This window comes from Vombatus ursinus, unplaced genomic scaffold (assembly GCF_900497805.2).
Source record: "Vombatus ursinus unplaced genomic scaffold, bare-nosed wombat genome assembly UNPS02010822.1, whole genome shotgun sequence".
NCBI classification, from domain to species: Eukaryota; Metazoa; Chordata; class Mammalia; order Diprotodontia; family Vombatidae; genus Vombatus; species Vombatus ursinus.
In genome coordinates this window covers 4,779,281-4,800,379 of record NW_020950600.1, presented here as the reverse complement: position 1 = coordinate 4,800,379, position 21,099 = coordinate 4,779,281, and the positions used below count along the sequence as shown (strand labels likewise).

The 21,099-nt window shown below is 55.0% G+C and overlaps 2 protein-coding genes across 4 annotated transcripts in view; both read right to left on the bottom strand.

Moving 5' to 3' along the window:
- MMP23B (matrix metallopeptidase 23B) overlaps nt 1-7,537 on the bottom strand; it is a 10,497-nt gene extending 2,960 nt beyond the window's left edge. The window contains exons 1-6 of the mRNA XM_027855290.1: nt 7,189-7,537; nt 6,542-6,684; nt 6,313-6,452; nt 5,434-5,601; nt 1,974-2,138; nt 682-792 (exon numbers count right to left, since the gene is read on the bottom strand). Coding sequence (XP_027711091.1) covers nt 682-792; nt 1,974-2,138; nt 5,434-5,601; nt 6,313-6,452; nt 6,542-6,684; nt 7,189-7,350 — 889 coding nt within the window. The 5' untranslated portion in view covers nt 7,351-7,537. The remainder of the gene's footprint in view (nt 1-681; nt 793-1,973; nt 2,139-5,433; nt 5,602-6,312; nt 6,453-6,541; nt 6,685-7,188) is intronic.
- An 8,083-nt stretch (nt 7,538-15,620) lies between these two features.
- MIB2 (mindbomb E3 ubiquitin protein ligase 2) overlaps nt 15,621-21,099 on the bottom strand; it is a 52,105-nt gene continuing 46,626 nt past the window's right edge. For all 3 annotated transcript variants that reach the window (XM_027855488.1, XM_027855489.1, XM_027855490.1), the window contains 11 exons: nt 20,563-20,725; nt 20,283-20,416; nt 19,416-19,564; nt 19,162-19,318; nt 18,640-18,794; nt 18,075-18,201; nt 17,494-17,724; nt 16,523-16,701; nt 16,217-16,419; nt 16,059-16,124; nt 15,621-15,908 (listed from right to left, as the gene is read on the bottom strand). In XM_027855488.1, coding sequence (XP_027711289.1) covers nt 15,664-15,908; nt 16,059-16,124; nt 16,217-16,419; nt 16,523-16,701; nt 17,494-17,724; nt 18,075-18,201; nt 18,640-18,794; nt 19,162-19,318; nt 19,416-19,564; nt 20,283-20,416; nt 20,563-20,725 — 1,809 coding nt within the window. In that variant the 3' untranslated portion in view covers nt 15,621-15,663. The remainder of the gene's footprint in view (nt 15,909-16,058; nt 16,125-16,216; nt 16,420-16,522; nt 16,702-17,493; nt 17,725-18,074; nt 18,202-18,639; nt 18,795-19,161; nt 19,319-19,415; nt 19,565-20,282; nt 20,417-20,562; nt 20,726-21,099) is intronic.

Here is a 21,099-nt window from a genome sequence, read left to right as displayed (position 1 = left end):
TCCTTCCCCCTCTTCCCTTTCCTCCTCTCCTCTTTCTTTCCCTCCTTTCTTCTTTGCTCTCTTCCTCCCTTCTTTCTACCCTCTCTTCTCTCTCACCTTCCTCTCTTCCTTCTTTTCCTCTTCCCTCTCCATCCTTCCTTCCCCTTCCTTCTGTCCTTTCTCCCTTCCTCTCTCTTCCTTTCCCCCTTTCCTTTCCTTTTTCTCTCCTCTCTTTCCCTCCTTTCTTTGTTGCTCCCTTCCTTCCTTCTTTCCACCTTCTCCCCTCCTCTCTTCCCTCCTTCTTTCCTCTCTTCTTTCCTCTGTCCATACCATTATGACAAACCCAAGTGCTGAAAGGCAGCCCTCTCCAGAGCCCCACCAGGATCTTAGCTGTAGAGCTGGAAGGAGCCCCTGAGCCTACCTAATCCAACAATATCATTTCACAGTTGAGGAAACTGAGGGAGGCCCAGGGAAAGTAATTTCTTGCCCAGGGAAGCACACAGTTGTATGTGTCTGAAGCAGAATTTGAACCCAGGTCCCCTGACTTCAGAGCTAATGCTCTTTTCGTGGTATTTCGCTTGCTCCAGGGTTCAGGAACCTGCTGCAGATTCTTCCCCCCAACCTATCCCCCACCTGTCCAGGGTCACCCGCCTGACAGGAAGCACCAGGCTAGGCTCCATCCCTCCGCTCAACCACAGTTACCATAGCAGAAGTCACAGCTGTGGGGACAGAGCTTCTTCATGAACTTCTGGCGGGTGTCACAGAAGCCCCTCCGTGCCCAGGGTGGACACAAAGACAGCCTGTCCTGGCAGCCTGGGTGAAAGGAGAGCAGCCATCTCAGGGGCAGGAGCCCTGCCAGGAGATGCAGGGGCCCCAGGGATGCTAGTGAGCAAGCCAGCGTCATGGGAGCAGAGTGAGGGAGGAGAGTAAACAGGCCAGGCACAGCTCGGGGCTGGGGATGCAGTGAGAAATCAGTCGATCCATCAATGAGCATTTATTAAGCACCTGTTAGGAACTGTGCTGGGCTCTGGTGTTCAAGTACAAGGAATGAAACAAGCCCTACCCACAAGGGGCTTATATTCTTTTTTTGCTTTTTTTTTGCTTTTTGGTGAGGCAATCGGGATTAAGTGACTTGCCCAGGGTCACAGCTGGTAAGTGTCAAGGCCAGTGCTCTATCCACTGTGCGATCTAGCTGCCCCAAGGGGCTTACATTCTAAGGCGGGAGAAAAGGATATGCAAAAATCTATATGGCATTAACATATGTGGGTGTACAGCCAAATCCAAGGCAGTTTGGGAGAGGAGGAGGGCCCTAACAGTTGGAGGAATCAGGAGAGAGTTCATGCAGAAAATGACCCTGGAGATACACCTGATGAGATGAAGTAAGGAGGGTGCCTACCAGGCAGGGGGCCCAACCAGTGCAAAGACGTGGAGACGGGGAAATGGAATCTCGTGAGGAACAGAGAGAAAGCCTGTTTGGACCATCACAGAGTGAGGAAGAGAGGGATGAAGTAGGCTGAGCCCACAGAGCTGGGCACGCAGGGGCCAGGCAGAGCGCAGAGTTGGGCACACGGGAGCGGCACAGAACCGTCACTGGGGACACAGCTGGGAAGACAGGGACCGAGCAAGCTAAAACTGGACACGCGTAAGTGGTCCCATGGAGCCGGGAAGACTGCAGGGCTGAGGACCGAGGGCCAGGAGCACCAGGGCCAGGCATGCACAGGGATAAAGGCACCCAGGCTCTGCTCGTGGGCCTCCAAACCCCTCGCTGTCCCCAGAGTGGGAGCACGCGCTGGAGGGGCGTCGTCTTGTCTCGGCCAGGACTCGGGAAGCGCGAGGCCAGAAGGGCCAGATGCCCAGGAGAGCGGAGCTAGGAAGTCAGAGAAGCAGAATGCGGCCAGGGAATCACTGGGTTCACCCTCCTGGCTTGACCCAGGAGGAGATGGAGCCCCGGAGAGGGGAAGAGAGCGCGCCGCCTCGCGGGCCGCCGTACCCACCGTAGAGCCGGTGGATGCCCCACATCTCGTCCTGGGAGATGGTTTTCTTCCCGGTCAGGGTGGCATTGATGTGCATCAAGGCGTTAGGGTTCAGGGAGTGCATGAGGCCGAGGGCGTGGCCGATCTCATGGGCAGCAATGTGGACCAGGTCTGTGAGCCAGACGCCTGTGAACAGCAGCACAGGACGGGACGAGAACCCTCAGAACCTTGCGCGGCTGGCTCTGTCCTGAGAGACCCTCAGGGCCCAGAGACACCAGATCATGGGAAGGAGAACCTTCTGAACTCTCCCGTCATCCCCCCTTAGCCTGCAAGAGCCATCCCGATCATCTTCATAAAGAAACTCCGACCCTTTCTTACCTCGGGACATTCCACGGCTCCCCAGTGCCTCAGGTGAAGCTCGGACTCAGCCAGGCATTAAACCCCCTCCACAGGCTGACTCCGGCATGACTTCATAGCCTGATCTCTTTCTCTTTCTTTCTCATACGTTCTGCTTTCAATCTAGGCCAGATTTCTAACCTTCTCTGGAATATGTGCTTTCCCACCTCTACACTTTTGCTTATATCATTCCCCTGGCTTGGAATGCCCTCCCTACCTCTGCCTATTCTTCCCACTCATCCTTCAAAGCCAGAGGAGTAGAAAAATCCCCGGATTTGAAATCAGAAGATCTCATTCTGCCTCCTGGTTCTGCTACTTACAACCTACGTGACCTTGGGCAAGTCACTTTTCTCTGGGCCTCAGTTTCCTCCTATGTAAAATGAGGGAGTTGACTTTGTTCAAAGGTTCTTAACCTGGAGTCCATAAGCTCTTTTTTAAAAATATGTTTCAATACCATTAGATAACTTTGTAATCCTATGTATTTTATCTTATGTTTCATAAGGGTCCCCAGACTGCCAAAGGCCCCATGATAAGGGATAAGACAATAGATGAGAAGGTTAAAAATCTCTGCACTGAATGATCCCAATCCTTCCCTAATCTGCCCCCACCTCCTTTACCCACATATCCCTCTCCTCCATCTGAGATCCCACAGTATTTACTTTTTGGTACAGATGTTGGGCTCCTGGAAGGCAGAGACTCTATCTTTTTAGCTGGTATTCCCAGTAAAGAACACAGTGCTGAGGACATAGTAGGTGCTTAATCAATGTTTCTTGAATCCCGCCTTTTATGTGAACAACTATGTCTGTGTCTCGGTTACTTAGGAGACTATAAACTCTCCGAGAGTAGGGACTATGACTTAGCTAAACTTTGTGTTACCCCTAATGCCTAGCATAGATTTCTGCACTTAGTAGGTATTTAATGAATGTTAAGTAAATGAATGGATGGATAGATGGACAGATGGATGAATGTCTGTCTGACTAGATGAATGGATGGATGGATGGATGGATGAAGAGATAGAAAGATGGATAGATGGATGGACAGATAGGTGGATGTCTGCCTTATTAGATGATCAGATGGATGGATGGATGGATGGATGGATGGATGGATGGATGGATGGGTGAATGGATGAAGAGATGGAAGAATGGATAGAAGGACAGATAGGTGAATATGTGCCTGACTAGATGAACAGATGGATGGATGGATAGATGGATGGACAGATAGGTGAATGTCTGCTTGATTAGATGATTGGATGGATGGATAGATGGATAAATGGACCGATGGATGGATAGATAGGCAAATATGTGCCTGATTAATGATCGGATGGATGGTTGGATAGATGGATGGATAGATGGACAGATGGATGGATGCACAGATAGGTGAATGTCTGCCTTACTAGATGACCAGATGGATGGGTGAATGGATGAAGAGATGGAAGGATGGATAGATGGACAGATAGGCAAATATGTGCCTGACTGGATGGATGGATGGGTGGGTGGGTGGATGGATATCTGCCTGACTAGATGAATAGATAGGGATGGATGAGTGGATGGATAGATGAATGGAAGGAAGGAAGAATGAACGAAGCAGCATGATATTTCCATCCTTCTTAGCTTCCTGCTCAAAGATCTCTCTAGGGAGGGGTTCTTAACCTGTTTGTGTCATGGACCCCTTTGGCAGTGAAGGTTATGGACTCCCTCCCTTCTTAAAGTAATGTTTTTAAATGCATAAAATATATGGAATTACAAATGAACTAATTATATTCAAATGCAGTTATTGGAATATTTTTTACAAAACTTCACAGACCCCAGGTTAAGATCTATCCTTCCTCACTCTTTCCCAGCTTCCATCTCCCCTAATCTCTGACAGCCACCTTCCTGCCCACCTCCCCTTTAAGGCTGAGAATACCCCTGGTACAGCACCTGCTGGTTGATCGATCCCTCTTCCCTCCAACAGCCCCTGGGAACCCTTTTCCCTTCTGAATCCTTCCCAGATCCATCAGAACAGAGCTTCTGGCCTCACCCCACTTCCAGCCCCTCTGCTCACGTGGCTCTTGGGGGTCCCCCTCATCTGCAGCAAATCCTATCCTTTTCTTCCATCTAGGTTCCTCTGTGTTCCCCTCCTGTCGTCTGTCTGACCTGGATGCATATCTTGTGTGTCTGACCTATATACACATGTTCTGAGTGTGCACATCTCTCTTGCCTATGTGCGTGCTGTTCATGTCTGTCCTAGACACATGAATCTGCTCTGTACATGTAGCTGACCTACACACGCGTGTCTTCCCTATGCGTGCCTGATCCATACCTGTTTCTTGACCTGAACATGTGTTCTATATGGATGTATGACCTATACCTGCTTGCATGTACGTCTGTTCTGCCTATGTCTGACCTGTACAGATGTTTGTTCTGAGCATGTGTCTGTTCTAGATACCTAGAAAAAGGTCTGGGTGGAGTAAATGATGAGTGACTTTTAAGGAGAGTTCTGGGCAAAGCCCAAACTCCTTGTCAGCTCTGCATGCTACGTCAGATAATCAGGCCCCTTGCTCCTGACTGCAATAACCCCCTGCCCCAAGGATTCCCGAGGCCCATGGCCCCAGGGTGGGCTGGAGAAAAAAATAGTTTTGCTGAGGTTGGCCCCAGCTCCGAGAAATCTGTGGTGATAAACACCCCAGTCTGAGACAACAGAAAGCCAGCTATGGCTGGGGGCAGGGCAGGGGCCGGGGGGGTGGGGGAGGCCAGAGCTGCTAGGCCCGCCTGAGAAGGCAGGACTTTGGTTCTCTCCCAGTCCCGATGATTCTGGCCTGACCACAGGGAAGCTGATGGTGGGTTCCCAGTAATTGAGGTGGTGACATCGGCCCCTAGGAATGTGAGCCCTAGCTAGGAGGCTGGGGTGGGGGGAAGGGGCCCCGGAGTGGAGGAAGGAGGGGATGGAGGGGATGGAGGGATGGAGGGATGGATAATGGGAGATAGAGGGATGGAGGAGGGAGGGTGAAGGGATGGAGGAAGGATCAGGGAATCGGGGACTGGAGAGATGGAAGGAGATGGGATGAGGACATAGAGGCGCTTGGCAGGAGGGCCTCTCCCCTTACCCTTTTTCCAGCTGAAGCGGGTCTCGCCCACAATCCAGTATTCGCTGTCGTCAAAGTGGATCTCCCCGTTGGGGGGGAAGAAGGCGTGGGCCAACTCACCGGTGGTCCCGTCGAAGCATCTGTGCACCAGTGAGCGCAGACAGTCCGTGTGGTTGATGGGATAGAAACCTGAGGACCAGGGGCCGGCCAAGGCTGGGAGGAGTGTAGGACCAAGGAGGTCCCCAGGGGAGGAGGGCTGCCTCCCTCTCTACCCCGCCCCACCCTCCGGGGCCTCAGTTTCCCCAGGGCGAGCGTGGCTTGCCTGGGACTCTGCTGCCCTGGAAACCTTGGGGTCTTCAAACCACAGTGATAGTAAGACCCCAATCCTTTTGGGATTACAAATTGGGATTTCTCGATTACAAAAAGAAAGCATTCTGTGCAACAAGTCGGAGTTAAATATACAAGAATCATAGGAGGGCAATTAGCAACTTGTCCAAGAATCGTTTCTAGCTGAAGAGGAAGGTGAGGAGAGAATAATCATCACCAGAATGACGGCTGAAACTTCTGTAGCATTTTAGGGCTTGCAAAGCGCCCTTACAGGCATGGTCTCATTGGAGCCTCACGATGAGCCTGTGAGGCTGATGGTATAAGCATCTTCACCCCATTTTACAGATGAGAAAACTGAGGCACAGAGGGATGGAGTGATTTTCCCAGGTCACACAGCTAATAATCGAAACAAGATTCAAACCCAGGTCCTGCTGACTCCAAACCCAGTGCCCTCTCTTCTATATCACAGTCTTATATTTCTAAAGAGATGGGGACATCGGTGGGCGCGAACATGCACACGCACACACCAGGGTCCTCAGAAACTGGCACATACACACGGGCACCGATGCTCACCTATCTTCAGGTCACTGGGCAGGTCTGCAGCTACCTCCCTGAAGGTGAATGGGGACACGTCACTCCACATTCGGAAGGCGGCGACCAGACCCCTCCGGGTCTCACTCCTGTTGATAAGGTTTCGGGGATAGGACAAGATCCTGGGGTGGGTAGGGAGAAAGAGATCAGGGGACGCCTCCTTTCCTGCCCCACCCCTTTTCCAACCCCCTTCCCGACCCTCAGACCGTACTTGTAGGTGAGGTTGAAGTGGTCCCAGTGAAGCCGGGATGGGGTGATGGTGTAGCGTTTTGTGCGGGTTTTAGGGGACAACGAGTGTTCTAGGGGAGCCTGGGGACCACTGAGGCTGAGGGGGCCAGGCAAGCTGACATCTTCCTTAAAGAGAACAGAGTCAGAGGAGGCGGCCCCGGGTTGGTCCCCAGGGAGCCGGGGACATTCTTCTCCCCTGGAATCACCAACACCCCCCCTCCCTCGTCCCCTCCCCTACTAGTCAGCAATCTAGGCACCTCCTCAGCTGACCGGAGCCAGGCAGACAGACAGACAGATGGGGCCAGGTCAAACAAAAAGATTCAGGGGAGAAAGGACAGACAGCTGGAGAGAGGACCCAAGGACAGGACAGAGGCAGAAGCAGAGACTGGAGTAGTAAAGACATGGGGAGGGGGGGGGGGGGGGGGAAGGGAACACACTTTATTATGCGCCTACTATGTGCCGGGCACTAAATGCTTTACAAGGATTATTTCATTTGAAAACAGCTGGCTGCCAGGACGGACAGAACACACAGACATTCAGACACGACTCTCAGAGAGATTAAGTCCGAGACAGAGACAGAGAGACGGGACAGCGGGAAGGAAAGTGGGGCGGTGTGTTCTCCGTTCTCACCTGAGTCTCTCTTGCTTTGGGGCCAGCCGCGTCCTTCAGGCTCACCAGCAGAGCCAGGGCAGGAAGGAGGCAGAGCAGACCTAGGAGGGCTCTGTAAGGGGGCGTCCTGGCTGTCCCCTCCGGGGGCTCTGCTGGGGGGCTCACTCCAGGCCCCATGGCCATCTCAGGCCCAAAGCTGGGGCGAAGGTCTCACTCAGGCTGCATGGGCAGGGTTGGAGCCAAGCTGGGTCAGGCCAGGATGGGAGATCGGGCTTAGGGGGAGCGGTGGCCCCTGCCGTCCAGGCGCAGAGAGCCGAGCCTCCAGTCTCCCGAGCTGCTGCTCTGAACAGGCTTGTGTGCACGCTAGCCAAAAGCAAGATCACGTTACTTGGCCGGGCCAGGCAGGAGCTGAGCTGGAGCCTGGAGGAGGGAGAAGGGGCTGGAGGAGGAGAAGAAGGCTGTTAAGGAGAAACAGCTGGGCCCAGGGTCGGCTCCTCCTGCTCCGCAGCTGTGGGGACGGGCTTAGGAAAGAGGGAAGGCTGGGGGTGGGGAGGGGGGGCATTGAGACGAAAGGCTTTCCCTTAAGCTCTCAGCATCCTTTTCCCAGAACTCTAGAGTTTCTGAACGAGTCTGTTCAGAAATCTTCCTCGCTATAGGAACAAAGTCCAAACTTTTCATCCTGGCATTCAATGCCCTCCAGAGTCTGGCCCCAACCTTCCCTGCCAGTCTTATAGATGATCCAGTATTTAGAGTATGAAGGCAGCTTCAAGATCGTCTGATCCAAACCTCTCACTTTTTTAAAATTAAACTTTATTTTCAAACAAAAACCAGCTTTTTCTCCCTCCTACTTCCTTCCCCTCCCACCATTGAGAAAGCAAGAGACACAAAACCCTTGTCACAAACATGCAGAACCCAGCAAAATCAATTCCCACATTGTCCACGTCCAACAAAAAATAACGTCTCAATCTACCCTCCAAGTCTATCTCCTCTCTGTCAGGATGTGGGCAGCATGTTTCGTCATGAGTCTTCCAGAATTGTGGCTGGTCATTGTGCTGATCAGAATTCCTAAGTCTTTCAAAGTCAATTATCTCTAAAATATTGCTGTTAATACATAAATTGTTCTCCTGGTTCTGCTCACTTCACTTTGCATCAGTTCATGTAAGTCTTCCCGGGTTTTTCACCAACAATCATATGCCACAACTTGTTCGGCTACCGCCGCCCCTCCCCCCAGCCACGCTCTCAGTTTCCAATTCTTTGCCACTACAAAAAGAGCTGCTATAAATATTCCTGTGTGTATGGGTCTGTTTCCTGTCTTTGATCTTTTGAGGATAAAGATCTAGTCATAGTATCACTGGGTCAAAGTGTTTGCATGGTTTAATAACTTTTGGGGCGTGGATCCAAATTACTTTCAAAAATGACTGGACCATGTGTTTTCTTTTGCAACATGACTAATATGGAAATATGTTTTGCATGATTGCACATTTATAATCTATATCAAATTGCTTGCCTTCTCAAGAGGAAAGGAGGGAGAGAATTTGGAACTCAGAATTTTAAAAAAAACCTAATGTTAAAATTGTTTTAACATGTAATTGGAAAAATTAAATATAAAAATTTTCACATAAAAAAAAAAAGGGAAGAATTTCCCCCCTTAGCTTTCTGGCTATAACCTTCAGGGAAAAAAACAAATAATCAAAAACAGAATGGCTGGACCAGTTCATAGCCCCACCAACATTGCAGTAATGTACCTACTGTCCCACATCCCCTCCAGCATTTGTCATTTTCCTTTTTTGTCCACTTTGCCAAACTTTGGGTGTGAGGTGGAACCTCAGAGTTGTTTTCATTTGCATTTCTCTAATTATTAGTGAATAAGAACATTTTTATGTGGCTATTGATAGCTTGGATTTCTGTCTCTAAAAACCACCTGTTCATATTCTTTGACCGTTTATTATTAATTGGGGAATGACTTTTATTTGTATAAAGTTGAATCAGTTCCTTCTACATCTTAGAAATTATCAGAGAAAATTGCTGCAAAGATTATTCTCCCCATTTACCTGATTCCCTTCTAATTTTAGTTGCCTGGTTTAGTTTGTACAAAAACCCTTCAATTTTTATATAATCAGAATTTTTACCTCCTGCGACCCTCTCTGTCCCTTGTTTGGTCATGAACTCATCCCCCACCCATAGATCAGACAGGGAATTTCTTCCTTGTTCTTCTGCTTCACGTATGATGTCATCTTTCACAGTTAAGTCATTTGGATCTGAATTTCCTCATTTTGTGGAGGAGGAAACAAAGGTGCAGAGAAGGACTTGTCCAAGGTCACCTAGTGAATTAGTAGCAGAGTTAAAATTTGAACCTAGTCTTCATATATGATTATTCCTTCTATGTGGGTGATGTAGTAGGTAGAGTGCTGGGCCAGGAGTCAGGAGGTGCTGGGTTCAGATCCAGTCTCAGACACTTACTAGCAGTGTGACCTTGGGCAAATCACTTAACCTCCATTTGCCTTAGTTTACTCAATTGTAAAAATAAATTGCATTTTCCTTGCAGGGCTATTGTGAGGATGGAATGAGATAATATTTGTCAAAACTCTTTAGCACAGTGCCTGACACACAGAAGGAGCTATATAAATGCTTTTTTCCTTCCCTTACTTTCCCTTTCCCCTATATACCCTTTGCTCTACCCAGGACCAGCCTCCGCGTCACATTCACCCCTGATTCTGGGCTCTGCTCCACGTGGAAATATCCAACTCATTGTCTCCCCCAGTCTGCCCCAGTTCCACCTCCTCCAGAAAGCCTCCTGGATCTCTCTACCCCATGACACTCACTCTAATTGACTGTGAGCTTGGTACCGTATTTCTCACATCTGAGGCTTGCTTGTCATGGAGGTAATCACTAGTAATCTTGTGTGTCCGGATAATGTTCTCTTAGACCACAACTTGGGTACTCCTTGGGGCAAGGACATACAGTCCCAGAAACCAGGGATAGGGCTGACCAGCCAGCAGGCAGAATGTAACCTCCTTGTCCTCTTCTTTCCAGCACTCACCACAGTGCCTGGTACATAGTAGGCACTTAATAAATCCTTGTTGAATGAATGTTCAATAAATGGAGTGAATGATTGAAGGAATGAATGTGTTTGTAGCCTCTCAGCTATGTGGAAATGACTCTGTTGTGACCGAATGATGGATGGGCCAGTGACAGAATGAACATTTGCAAATGAATGACTATGTATGAGAAATGAATTAATTGGGAATAAGTGAATATGTGAAGGAAGGAATGAATGCAAGCGGATGTGTGTGAGTTGTGAATGAATGCATGAATAAATGAATAAATTCATGAAACCCAATGGGAAATCAGTGCCCACCCATTGTTGCATCCTGAGAGACTAGGGATTACTTGGAAGGGCCTGACGTGACTTCCTTGGCTGCAGTGCACCCTGTCTTCCCACCAAGAGGATATCAGCACCGCAGTGAGGAGGGATGATACCAGGGTGGCAGCTGCTGGGGTGGAGGGTGGGAGTGCCCCCCAACCGGCCCTTTAGGGCCTTCTGTTGGAGAAACCCAGTCAGACCTGGCCCTGAAGAATCCCGCCCTGCGTCCATTTCCCTTGTCTATGTGTAAGCCAGGATGGGGCTGGGGGAGCAGTCTGGTTGGCCCATCCATCTGAAGCCAAAGGGCTAGCTAAAGATTCTTGGAAAGTATGGTTCTTTCCCTGCCTTCAGCCGCCGCCCCGCGCTCTTGGCTGGGTCGGACTCTCCTGGACCTGTTCCCTCCTTCCCTTTCCAAGACCAAATATTTGCTTAGGATGTGGCTTCTCAGGCCAGAGCAGGCTGTTACAAAGACACATGGCTCCCCCGGCCTCCTTGAGGGGTGGGAGGATGGACGAGGGGAGGGTGGACCCTGGCCTGGAGACAATAGGAAGACCCTTGAATTTTACTGCCCAAGGGAGGCTCGGGGTTCAGGCCCTTCCTGGAGAGTGAGGCTGAGATCCCCTAAGGGAGCTGGGGGGCCTCTGGACTCAGAAGCTCTGGACTGGGCAGAGACCCAGACTGGCCATCTGGCCAGCCCCAAGGTATAAGGGCCCTAGATGGGCAAGTGAAAGCAGATGAAATGTGGGTACAGGACAACAAGGAGGGGCCGAGAGGGTACCTTAGAACAGGGGTTCTGAGTCTAGAGTCTGGGAGTTTTCAGATCTGTGAAGCTGAGTGGGGGAAAATTTCATCTTTACTTTCCCTAACGTCTAATTGAAGTTTAGCGTTTCACTTATTTCATTCAAAGCATCGTTCAGAGAAGGGGTCTGCCCATTAACTTCACTAGATGCCAGAGGGGTTCCCGCCCCCCAAAAGGTCCCGAATCTCTGCCTTAGCAGGAGACAGAAGGGGTGAGGTGAGGTGGAGAAGGGAGGGGTGACCAAGAGGGAGAGTGAAGAGGAGAGCGGAAAACCTTGGCGTTTCATTCTCTTTCCTTTGCTCGATTTTTCCAGGGTCAAGGAAAAAAGGATGTGTGAATGTGGAGAGAAAGAGGGAAAGGGGAGAATGGGTCATGATCCAAGCCTGGCCTAGGGGATACAGCTCTGGACTCTGAGTTAGGACAAAGCACACTTACTAGCTGGGTGACCCTGGGCAAGTCGCTTCTGTCCTCGTCTGTGAAATGGGCATTGTTTGTCCTTCTTTCTCAAAGAGGACCATGACATCAGGGAGGTGATGCCATGACACGCAAGTGAATTGGATTACAGTGAGGGAGGGCTGAGCAAAGTCACCAGCCTCACTTTATCCTCCAGAGCCAGCCGGGTCCAGTGGCCAGATACAGATCAGGACGACTAGAGGTGGAGCAGGATGCAGTGGGAGACCTTGGCCTTTTCAAGCTAAGGTCTCTCCCAGGTCTCAGTTTGACTGAAGCAACACCCATTCAGTGATTAAGACTAGGTAAGACATGAGGCAAAGAATGGCCTCTTTACCTAGTCAAAAATTAAAAATAAAATAATTTTTTAAAAAATCGATTCAGGAGGGGTTTCTGGCCAAAACACAAACAACCGCTATTTACATTCACCCTGAACCAATCCGGGCCCAATGACCAAGCGGGGCTTGGCTTGAAAATTTTAGTCTGAAAATGGGGTCGTGACTACCCAGCACCCAAACGTGCCAGCATGTGCTACAGCAACGTTAGCTGGTGTTATTACTCAGGCCTCCCGTCCTCTCAGATAAACCCCAGGTTTGTCTGCCTGCCTGCCTCTCTGGGGCGGTCAGGGAAAGCCCGACCCCATGGAGGGTGGGGGTCGGGACCCAGCCAGGGAACGGTTCTAGACACGCTCTTCTCCCCTTGTCTGCCTGAGATTTCGGAGGCTCCAGGAGAGCAGGTGATCTGCGTGTGTCCAGCACATCCTAGCTTGGGCTCTCTCCTCCAGGCATCCTAAGTTTTCAGGGTCTCCCTCTCTTCCCTTTCCCATCTTCTGACCTTGTCACTGTAGGGGCGGGAGTATCTCTCCCTCCCAGATCGGCTGCATTTCCCTCTTCATCCTTCCCCAATGCTCCCCTCTGGACCCTTGCCTTTAGTGATGAGGGTCCATCCGTGGCAGCTGAGGGAGGGGCCCTAAAGTAAAGTTGGCTGCCCCAGATCTGCGGTAGTGCTGTTCAGAGGGCGGCCCAGCTAGGAAGCACAGGCAATATAGATCATTGGGCCTGGAGTCAGAAGACCTGAATTCAAATCTGACCACAGAGACGCTTACTAGCTGTGTGACCCTGCACAAGTGACTTAACGGCTATCTGCCTCAGTTTCCTCACAGGCAAAATAGGCATAATAACACCTGTCTGCCAGGGCTGTCGTAAGGATAAGCTGCTTAGTACAAGGCTGGTAAATAGTAGGTACCATATAAATGATTATTCCCTTACCCTTTCTTATTCGGTCTTCTGATCGACTCTGCATGACCCCATCTGAGGTTTTCTTGGCAGAGATAGGAGTGGTTTGAATTTCCTCCTCCAGCCCATTTTACAGATGAGGAAACTGAGGCACACAGGGGCAAGTGACTTGCCCAGGGTCACACAGCTGGTGTCTGAGGCTGGATTGGAACTTAGGTTTTCCTGACTCCAGGCCTGGAGCTCCATCCATTGTACCACCTAACTGCCCCACCCCTTAAGTGACCGAACCCTGGGAATGAGCAGCAGTCAGGATTTGAACCCAAGACTCCAGAGCCAGTGCCCTTTCCCCTCCACAAGGCTGCCTCTGGGACACCAAAAATGAGCAGGGAAGTGATGATCTCATCTCCCTGTTGGGCAGGTTATCCCTTCAGGATAACCCAACCTGGAATATCTTCCCTCTCTGCCTCCACCTCCTAGAATTGTAGGCTTCCATCAACTTAGCTCTGGGGCCTCCTATAGGAAGTCTTCCCTGATTCCACCTCTCTCCCCTCCCCTCATATTATGTGGATTTTTGTGCATTTAGAGCCTCCGTCCATTGACGCAGGAAATGCCCAACGTGGACCCGAGCCTGATCCCAGCTTAGTCACAGGACAGGTCAGCCTTGACCAGACATGGCCCTAGAACTCAGAACTCCGGAACCTGCCTCCGGGTTTGCCTCTCACCAGGGATCATCCTCCCCACTCCCCACTAGAATGGAAGCTCCTTGTAGGCAGGGCGCCACTAGTAGACATTTAATCTCCATTCACGCTGGCCCAGCCCTCCAGGGTGGCACTAGGGCCAGATTTTGAGGGCCGGAGGACTCCGGGGATGGGGATAGAGTAGCTGCTGAAGGGCAGGTCTCCAAAGGATCCCCCAATCCTGCCAAGGGAGACGGCTGCCCCCTTGCTCTGTGGTAGGAGCATCATGGGCCAGTTTCATATCCAGGACCTCTATTTAAGTCGAGCTGTTTCCCCTGTAAATTGTCTTATGGGAAGAAGATAAACACACCCATAAAATCCAAGCCAGGAGATGGAAGGTCCTTAAGATCATCTGCATTCACGTATACGTGTGTGTGTATGTGTGTGTGTGTGCGTGTGTGTGTGTGTGTGTGCTGGGGACAATCAGGGAGACGGGCTTTCAGCGGTCCGGTGGAAATGGCCTTGGAGTCGGGCCTGGAATTTGAAGGCCCCACTTCCCCGCTCTGGGCCTCGGGGGCAGTTAAGACTCTGGAGAACCAGGGGCCCTTCCAGCTCCGGGATCCTGTGTGTGCTTCCTCGAGGGGCCACATTCAGGAGCCATGTTCCAGGCCTAGGGATGGGCAGGGGACCGGCGGGAGAGCGAGGCTGGGCACAGAGCCCGGAAGGCCCCAAACGCTCAGAAGGGGCTAGACCAACGGCTTGAGGAGAGACAATCAATGCAGGACAAAAGGAAAACTAAACCAGCGGTCAGGGAAAGATGAAAGACGGGGCTGGGGGCAGGGAAGCCACGCCTGCTGCAGAGCAAGATGACCTCTCCCACAGGAGCAGGCTCCACGGAGGCCCGGGCCCCTGAACGATGCCACCGCTGAGGCCGCGGGAAGCCCAGAGGCCTCTCGAGCGAGTGAGCCAGGGCCTGGGAGCTGGAGACTCCAGTGAGGCCAAGTGAGGCCAGGGAACTGGAGGGCTTCCCAAAGACATCAGTGGCCAAAACAAACATGGCCCCCGGGGAAGCCAAGGCCCACAGGGCTGGGCTGGTTGAGGCTGAATACGTCGGAAAGGAGGGCAGTCCACGAGGAAGCCTGCCCCGCACGGAGGGACCTGAAGCTTCGTGACGCGGCCCACCAAGATCTCTCCAAACAGACCCTCGACCCCAACTCCCCCCGCCAAGAAGAGGCAGACACCAGGAAGGACAAAATTCATTTTTCCTTTTATAAAATGCGTGTGTGTGTGCGCGTGTGTGTGTATGTGTGTCTGTATGTTGAGGGGAGTTTTTGCAAAGGCAGATACTGGAAAAATGGCTCTTATGTAACAGGACACAGCTGGTACCTGGGCTGGGGGAGATCAGACAGCCAGCACGGGGACGCGGGGGTCACAACACACACGCCACACACCGAGAGCTCACGGGGCACAGACGTCTGCAGGCCTGAGTCCCCGAAGCCCCATGGGCCGCACAGGCCGTCGAGGGGCCGAGGGGGAAGGGGACCCCTCCCCCACTCCCGCAGGCCCCAGGCCCGCCCCCAGCTCAGTTCCCAGCCTGCCCAAACCAACAAGCAGGGGCGGGAGCTGCCCCCGGCATGGCGTGGCCCCGAGAGCCCGGAGGGGCCGTGGGCGGGTGGCCGGCGTCCGGCCTGCTCAAGCTCCACGTGAGCTGAGAGCCCTCTCCGGCCTGCCCGCCATGCTGTGCCCCTCCACGTAAAGTGCAAAATCCCTGGACGCCGCCCCGCAGCCCCTTCCTGCCCACACCCTGGGCAAGGGGCCCACGGACACACTCAAGCACAAGGGCCCGGCAGCGGCAGTCCGAGGCCACTGCCTTCCCGAGGCCGCAGAGGCCCGGCCTGAGCGCTGGCGCCCACCGGGTGCCCCGGCCCCTCGCCGGGTCGGGCGGCCTCCGCCCGAGTCCTCACGCGGCTCTCAGACAAAGATCTGGATGCGGTCTCGGATGGCCTGGCGGCAGATGGGGCAGACGCGGAGCGCCGCGCTGCACTCAAGGCAGGAGCCGTGGCCACACTGGAACACCAGGCGGATGTGGCTGTCGATGCAGATGGGGCAGGTGATGCGCTCCTCCATCTGCCGATAGCGGCTCTGCAGCTCCTCCATCAGCTGGCGCTGGCCCGCGCACTCCAGCCCCGACAGGCTGCTTTCCACCTCCGTGCTGTCTGGGGGCCGAACGCGGGGGCGGGGAGGGGGGAGGAGGAGGTCAGAGGGGCTTCTCGGCCTCCATGCAGGCACCCACCCCCAGGTGAGCCTTCCCCCCCGCCCCCGCCTCCTCCTCCCTCCCCTCCCCCCACCAAAGGGGAGCCCCCCACCTTGCCTAAGCTTCTTGCTGATCGTCACTTGGCAGCGGATGCATTTTTTCATCCTGCGGGAGCACTCTGAGGGCAGAGCGGAGAGGCCAGCTGGGCGCTAGTGCGGGGCAGAGCCCGTCCCTCCCCGTGTCCCTCGTCCCTCCCCGAAGGCCCCTCACCTTCGCACACGATGCTGTGCTGGCAGGGCTGGAAGAGCACCAGCAGGGCCAGGTCCGAGCAGACTAGGCACTCAGAAGGCCCGGCCCCGGGCCCGCCGCAGCCCGCCCCGCCCACGCTCAGGTTGGTCATGGTGTTGGGCGTGCTGTGCATCCTCCGAAGCCCGCAGCTCCTCCCCGCGCTGCCCAGAGAGCCCTGCTGCTCCCTGCCATGGATGGGAAGGGAGGTGGGGAGAGAAGGGTCACCGGCCTGGTGGGCAGTGAGGGCTTGGGCCCAGCCTCCCCCCAGCCCTCCAGCCCCAATCCCACCTGAACCTCTGGGCAAAGCTGCGAATGGCCTGGGCCCCCCGTCCATCCGTGACCACGTCCAGGGGGCACTTGCCCCGGTGGTTGGCATAGTTCACGTCTGCGCCCTCTTGGGCCAGGAAGCAGGCAATGGCGATGCCCACGGTCAGCTCTGTGCTGCCCAGGAAGCTGGAGGCCTGGAGCTGGGAAAGGATGGGTTGGGTAGCAGAGAGCCCTCGTGGGGCCTGCTACAGGGGCCTGCAGCAGCCTCAGTCCCCCAACCCTGCGGCTCGGACAGAGCCAAGGTCCCAGGAACAACGTGTCAGTGAGCGTGGCCTCCTGCCAGCGTCCACCTCAGGCCTGCCTGCCTCCCGGGCACGGCTCATTAGCTCTTCTAATTAGAAAACAGGCCCGGAGCCTCGATGGGTGGTGGCTCCCCATGGGCATGCTGGGGAGGGCGATGCAGGAAGACCAGGAGAGCCAGCCCCAGAGCTCTGGGGTTGACGGGCCCAGGGGGCAGGAATTCCTGGGCCCCAACTCTGGGCTCGCCCTGAGAGCCAGCCTCACCACAGCCCCTGGCAGCGCCGCCCCCCTCGCCCAAGACCTGCTGGCTTTCCCCAAAAGAAGGCTGAGCTGGCAATGAGGGCCAGAGCAGGGGAACACAGAATGGGGCTGGCACCCGTCTGGAGGCCTCTTTCCTGAGCTTCGAATACAGGGCCTTTTCCTAAGCCAGGAATTTTATGTAGGGGAAAAAAGGAAAAACAGCTGGCACGAGGAAAAAGGCTCCTTGTGTAGCCCAGGGCTGTGAGCCGTGCTGGGGTGGGGAGGATGACAGCTGAAGATGGGGAAGCCTGGGCTCCTGAAGTCTGTGTGCAAGGGAGAAGGGGCCTAGCCACGATCAACTAACTGGCGCACGCCCATTTTACAGAAGGGAGACCGAGGGCAGAGAGGGCAGCCACGTCCAGGGCTCTCGGTCCCAGTGCCCCATGTCCTACCCTGGAGAAGAGCGAGGCCCCTTCACCAGCACCGGTGGCCTCGGCCAGAGGTGCCAGCAGCTGGTGTTTCTCCAGGGCAATGTGCATGGCGGTGTCCCCGGCCTCGTCCTCGGCGTTGATGTCACTGCCGGCGCTCACCAGCAGGAGCAGCAGTGCCACGTGGGCCTGGGTCACCGCCAGGTGCAGCGGCAGCTGGTGGCGGTTGTTACGGATGTTCACGTCACAGCGGCCCTGCAGGCAGAGGCAGCCCAAGGCGTCAGGTTCCCGCCTTTCGCTTTGCCTGGCCCTGAACTAGGCACAATGAGCTCCAGCTGAACCAGGCCCCTCCTGGGCTGGTCAGCTGGGGCAGCTCCCCCCTTGGTATGACCCAGAGGCCTCCGAAGGCCACACATCCCACCTTCCAATGCCAGAAGCTGCTGCAAGGCAGCTCTCCTGAGCCCCCGCAGGCCTCTGCTCCTTTGACCAATCCTAGCGCATGGCCTGCCCCTCAGGGTCACACAGCTGGGACCCAGTTTTGCCGCAGGACCTCTCGCTTGGGGGCACCCTGGGCGCTTCCTGTCCAGCCCTCCGCCAGGTCCCACCTCTTTGATGAGGATCTCCGCCACCTCCCGGTGGTTATTGAGGGCCGCAAGGTGGAGGGCCGTGAAGCCATCATCCTTTTTGGTATCTACTAGCTGCCGGGCCCGGGCCAGGATTCTCCTGACGGCTCTGCTAAGAGGAAAGTGGCTCATGGGGGCCCTGGGCAGGGACCTCAGGCTCTGCCACTTGCCCAGAGGCCCAGAGCAGACGGCATCAGAGATAGGATCTGAACCCAGGGCCAGGGCTCCATGCAGTGCAGCAGAGGGCTCCCTGAACTAGGGCTAAGGGGAAGTCTCCTGATCTGCTGCTCCTGATTGGTAGGGACCCTCCAAAGCTCTCCTTGTCAGAGCCCACCCTGGGGCCACCCCAAAAAGCTGGCATCTGGCCTGAGGAGGCATGGGCAGGAACCTGTAAGTGGGAGGGCTCAGGGCACCCTCAGGGCATCACGGCTCTTGATCCATTCACTCACCCACCCCTCAGGGAGATGAGGCCCCCAGCCAGCCTTCCCCTTCCTGCCCCAGCCTGCCTTCCATATCGCCCGCTCCCAGCACTCCTGGCCCCACTCACAGCACGTTGCCTTTGAGCGCTGCGTAGTGGAGAAGGTTGAAGCCTTGGCAATTGGAGGCAGTGAAGTCAATAGTGGGCACCTCAGTGAGGATCTCAATGATGCCCTTGGCATCTGCTGAGATGGCACAGTGCAAGGGGGTGTCTCCATACATGTCCTGCAGGAGTGCCAAGGACTCAGCTCAGGCCCTGTGCCTGTGGATTTGATGCCCATGGGGTGCAGGGCAAGGTAGAACCAAACAGGCCCCTGCAACCCAGAGGGGGCCATCCACATCCCCAGGGTAGCCCCTTCCTAAGGCCCGGCCCCCTGAGGATTTATAGCAGGGAATATGCTCCAGGCCATGACCACGGGGGCCAGGTTTGCTGTGAGGATCCGGTGAAATCACGTGTATGAACCCATTTGCCAAACCACAAATACTATATCAATGAGAGTGAATTCGGTGGGTTGTCACCAAGCATGGCGAAGAAGGGGTGGGTGGGCCAGAAGAGAGGAGGGGAAGCAGGGGAGATCAGAGCACAACGTACAGGAATATTGACATCACAGCCCTGCTCACACAGGACACGCGCCACCTCCAGGAAGCCCATGTGGACAGCCAAGTGCAGGGCAGTGCACTTGGCATTATTGATCAGGTTGGCATTCGCCCCCTGGCTCAGCAGCACCCGGGCCACCTCAGCCTGGTTCCTGGATGAGAAGAGACCCGGGAAGCATTGCTGAGTGTGGGGGAGGGCGGCCCTGAGGGGCCATGCCCACGCACCCGCCACCCTCCTGGGCACCTTACCCAAAGGCCGCGTAGTGCAGCGCGGTGTCTCCCTCGTCATCCCGCACGTCTACGCCCGCGTGGGCCTGCAGCAGCAGCCGCAGCAGCTCCACCTGGCCCAGGTGGGCAGCCACCTGGAGGGCCGTGCGACCTTGGTTTCTGACATCCACCTGCAGGGTGGGGATGGGATCAGGCCATGGCCAGGGGAGCTTTCCCGGCCCCCTCCCCCAGCAGGGCCAGACTGACTCCACAGCTGTCTTTGGTCTCACACCACCATCCCTTGTAACAGACAATAGAAAAGGAAGAGGGAAAGACAGCCCCCCCAGAGGGGGGTCCTGAGTGGGTGGAGGCAGGTGTGGACGAGGCCTTGGGGGGCCGGGGACGTACCTCCAGGGCTGGGCCTGAGGGCATGTCTGCCGTGAGGGAAGGTTCAATATGCCTGTGCGTGTGTGCGTGTATGTGAGTCTGTGTGTGTGTGTGTGTGATATGTGTGGGTATACCTGCATCATATACACAAGAGCATCAGTAAACATGAACAAAAACCCCCAAACAGGTTGAGCCTCGGACCCCCAGGATGCCTCTGTGTTCACAGCCCCCCGTGCTGGTCCCCGCTGCTTCCCATGACTCTTTGCAAAACATTTCATCTTCGAGTGGCTTAGCACACAGTAGGTGCTATGTAAATGTTAACTATGATAATAATAATAATGATAATTATTATCCAGGAAACAGTGGAGGCCGAGGTCTTCCAGCAGCTGTCAGGATTCTTTCTCCCCTGGACTCCCCATCCACCCCAGGGCCCGGGTCTGCACACGCATGGTGTCCTCAGAGCCATTTCTGGAAGGGAGGGGCCCCCCTGCCAAGCCCTGTGTCCTCCGGGCGGGCTCCTGCCTTGTCTGGATGCCTCTTCAGCAGCTCCAGCACCCTGGCGACGTTGCCGTGAGCCACCTCGGTCACCAGCCTCCCCGGCTGCTCAGGGTCACTCTTCTGGGTAAGCAGCTTCTCCAGGACAGAGCCCAGGGAGCCTGGGGGAGCCCAGAGCCTCGGTGAGTCCTGGGGAGCCCCAGGCGACCCTCTGCCCACCCTTGGCCCGGGATGCCGCCGGCCTCAGCCCCCATGCCGTGGGCCATGGGGGGAGGGCCTTGCCTGCAGGCGCCCACTGCTCCCTTACTCTTCGGCTCCTTGGTGCTCTCTGCCACATTCAGGTTGGCGTCCGCCTCCAGGTGGTATGCCGTCAGGCAGGCGGGGTTGAAAGTCCAAGACTGACCACCGACAGACACCCTCAAGTCTCCGTCCCCAAAAACCTTCATCACTTTCCCAATGTGCCCCAGGGCCTGTGAAAGAGAATGGGGGTCAGGAGAGCAGCGGTTCTCTGGGATTCTGACTGGGGGCAGCAGAGGAGGCTCAGACAGGCACAGGAAGGGAAGGCTCCTGGAGGTGACCTGGCAGGAGGGCCGGACAACAGGCCAGGGGAAGGCCCAGTGGGAGGGCCAAACAACAGGCCGGGGGAAGGCCCGGCGGGAGGGCCAGACAAGGCTCGCAGGGGAAGCCCGGCAGGAGGGCTGGACAACAGGCCAGACGAAGGCCCGGCAGGAGGGCCAGACAAGGCTCGCAGGGGAAGTCCGGCAGGAGGGCTGGACAACAGGCCAGGGGAAGGCCCAGCAAGAGGGCCAGACAATGGGCCAGACAAGTCTCCTTGGGGAGGCCC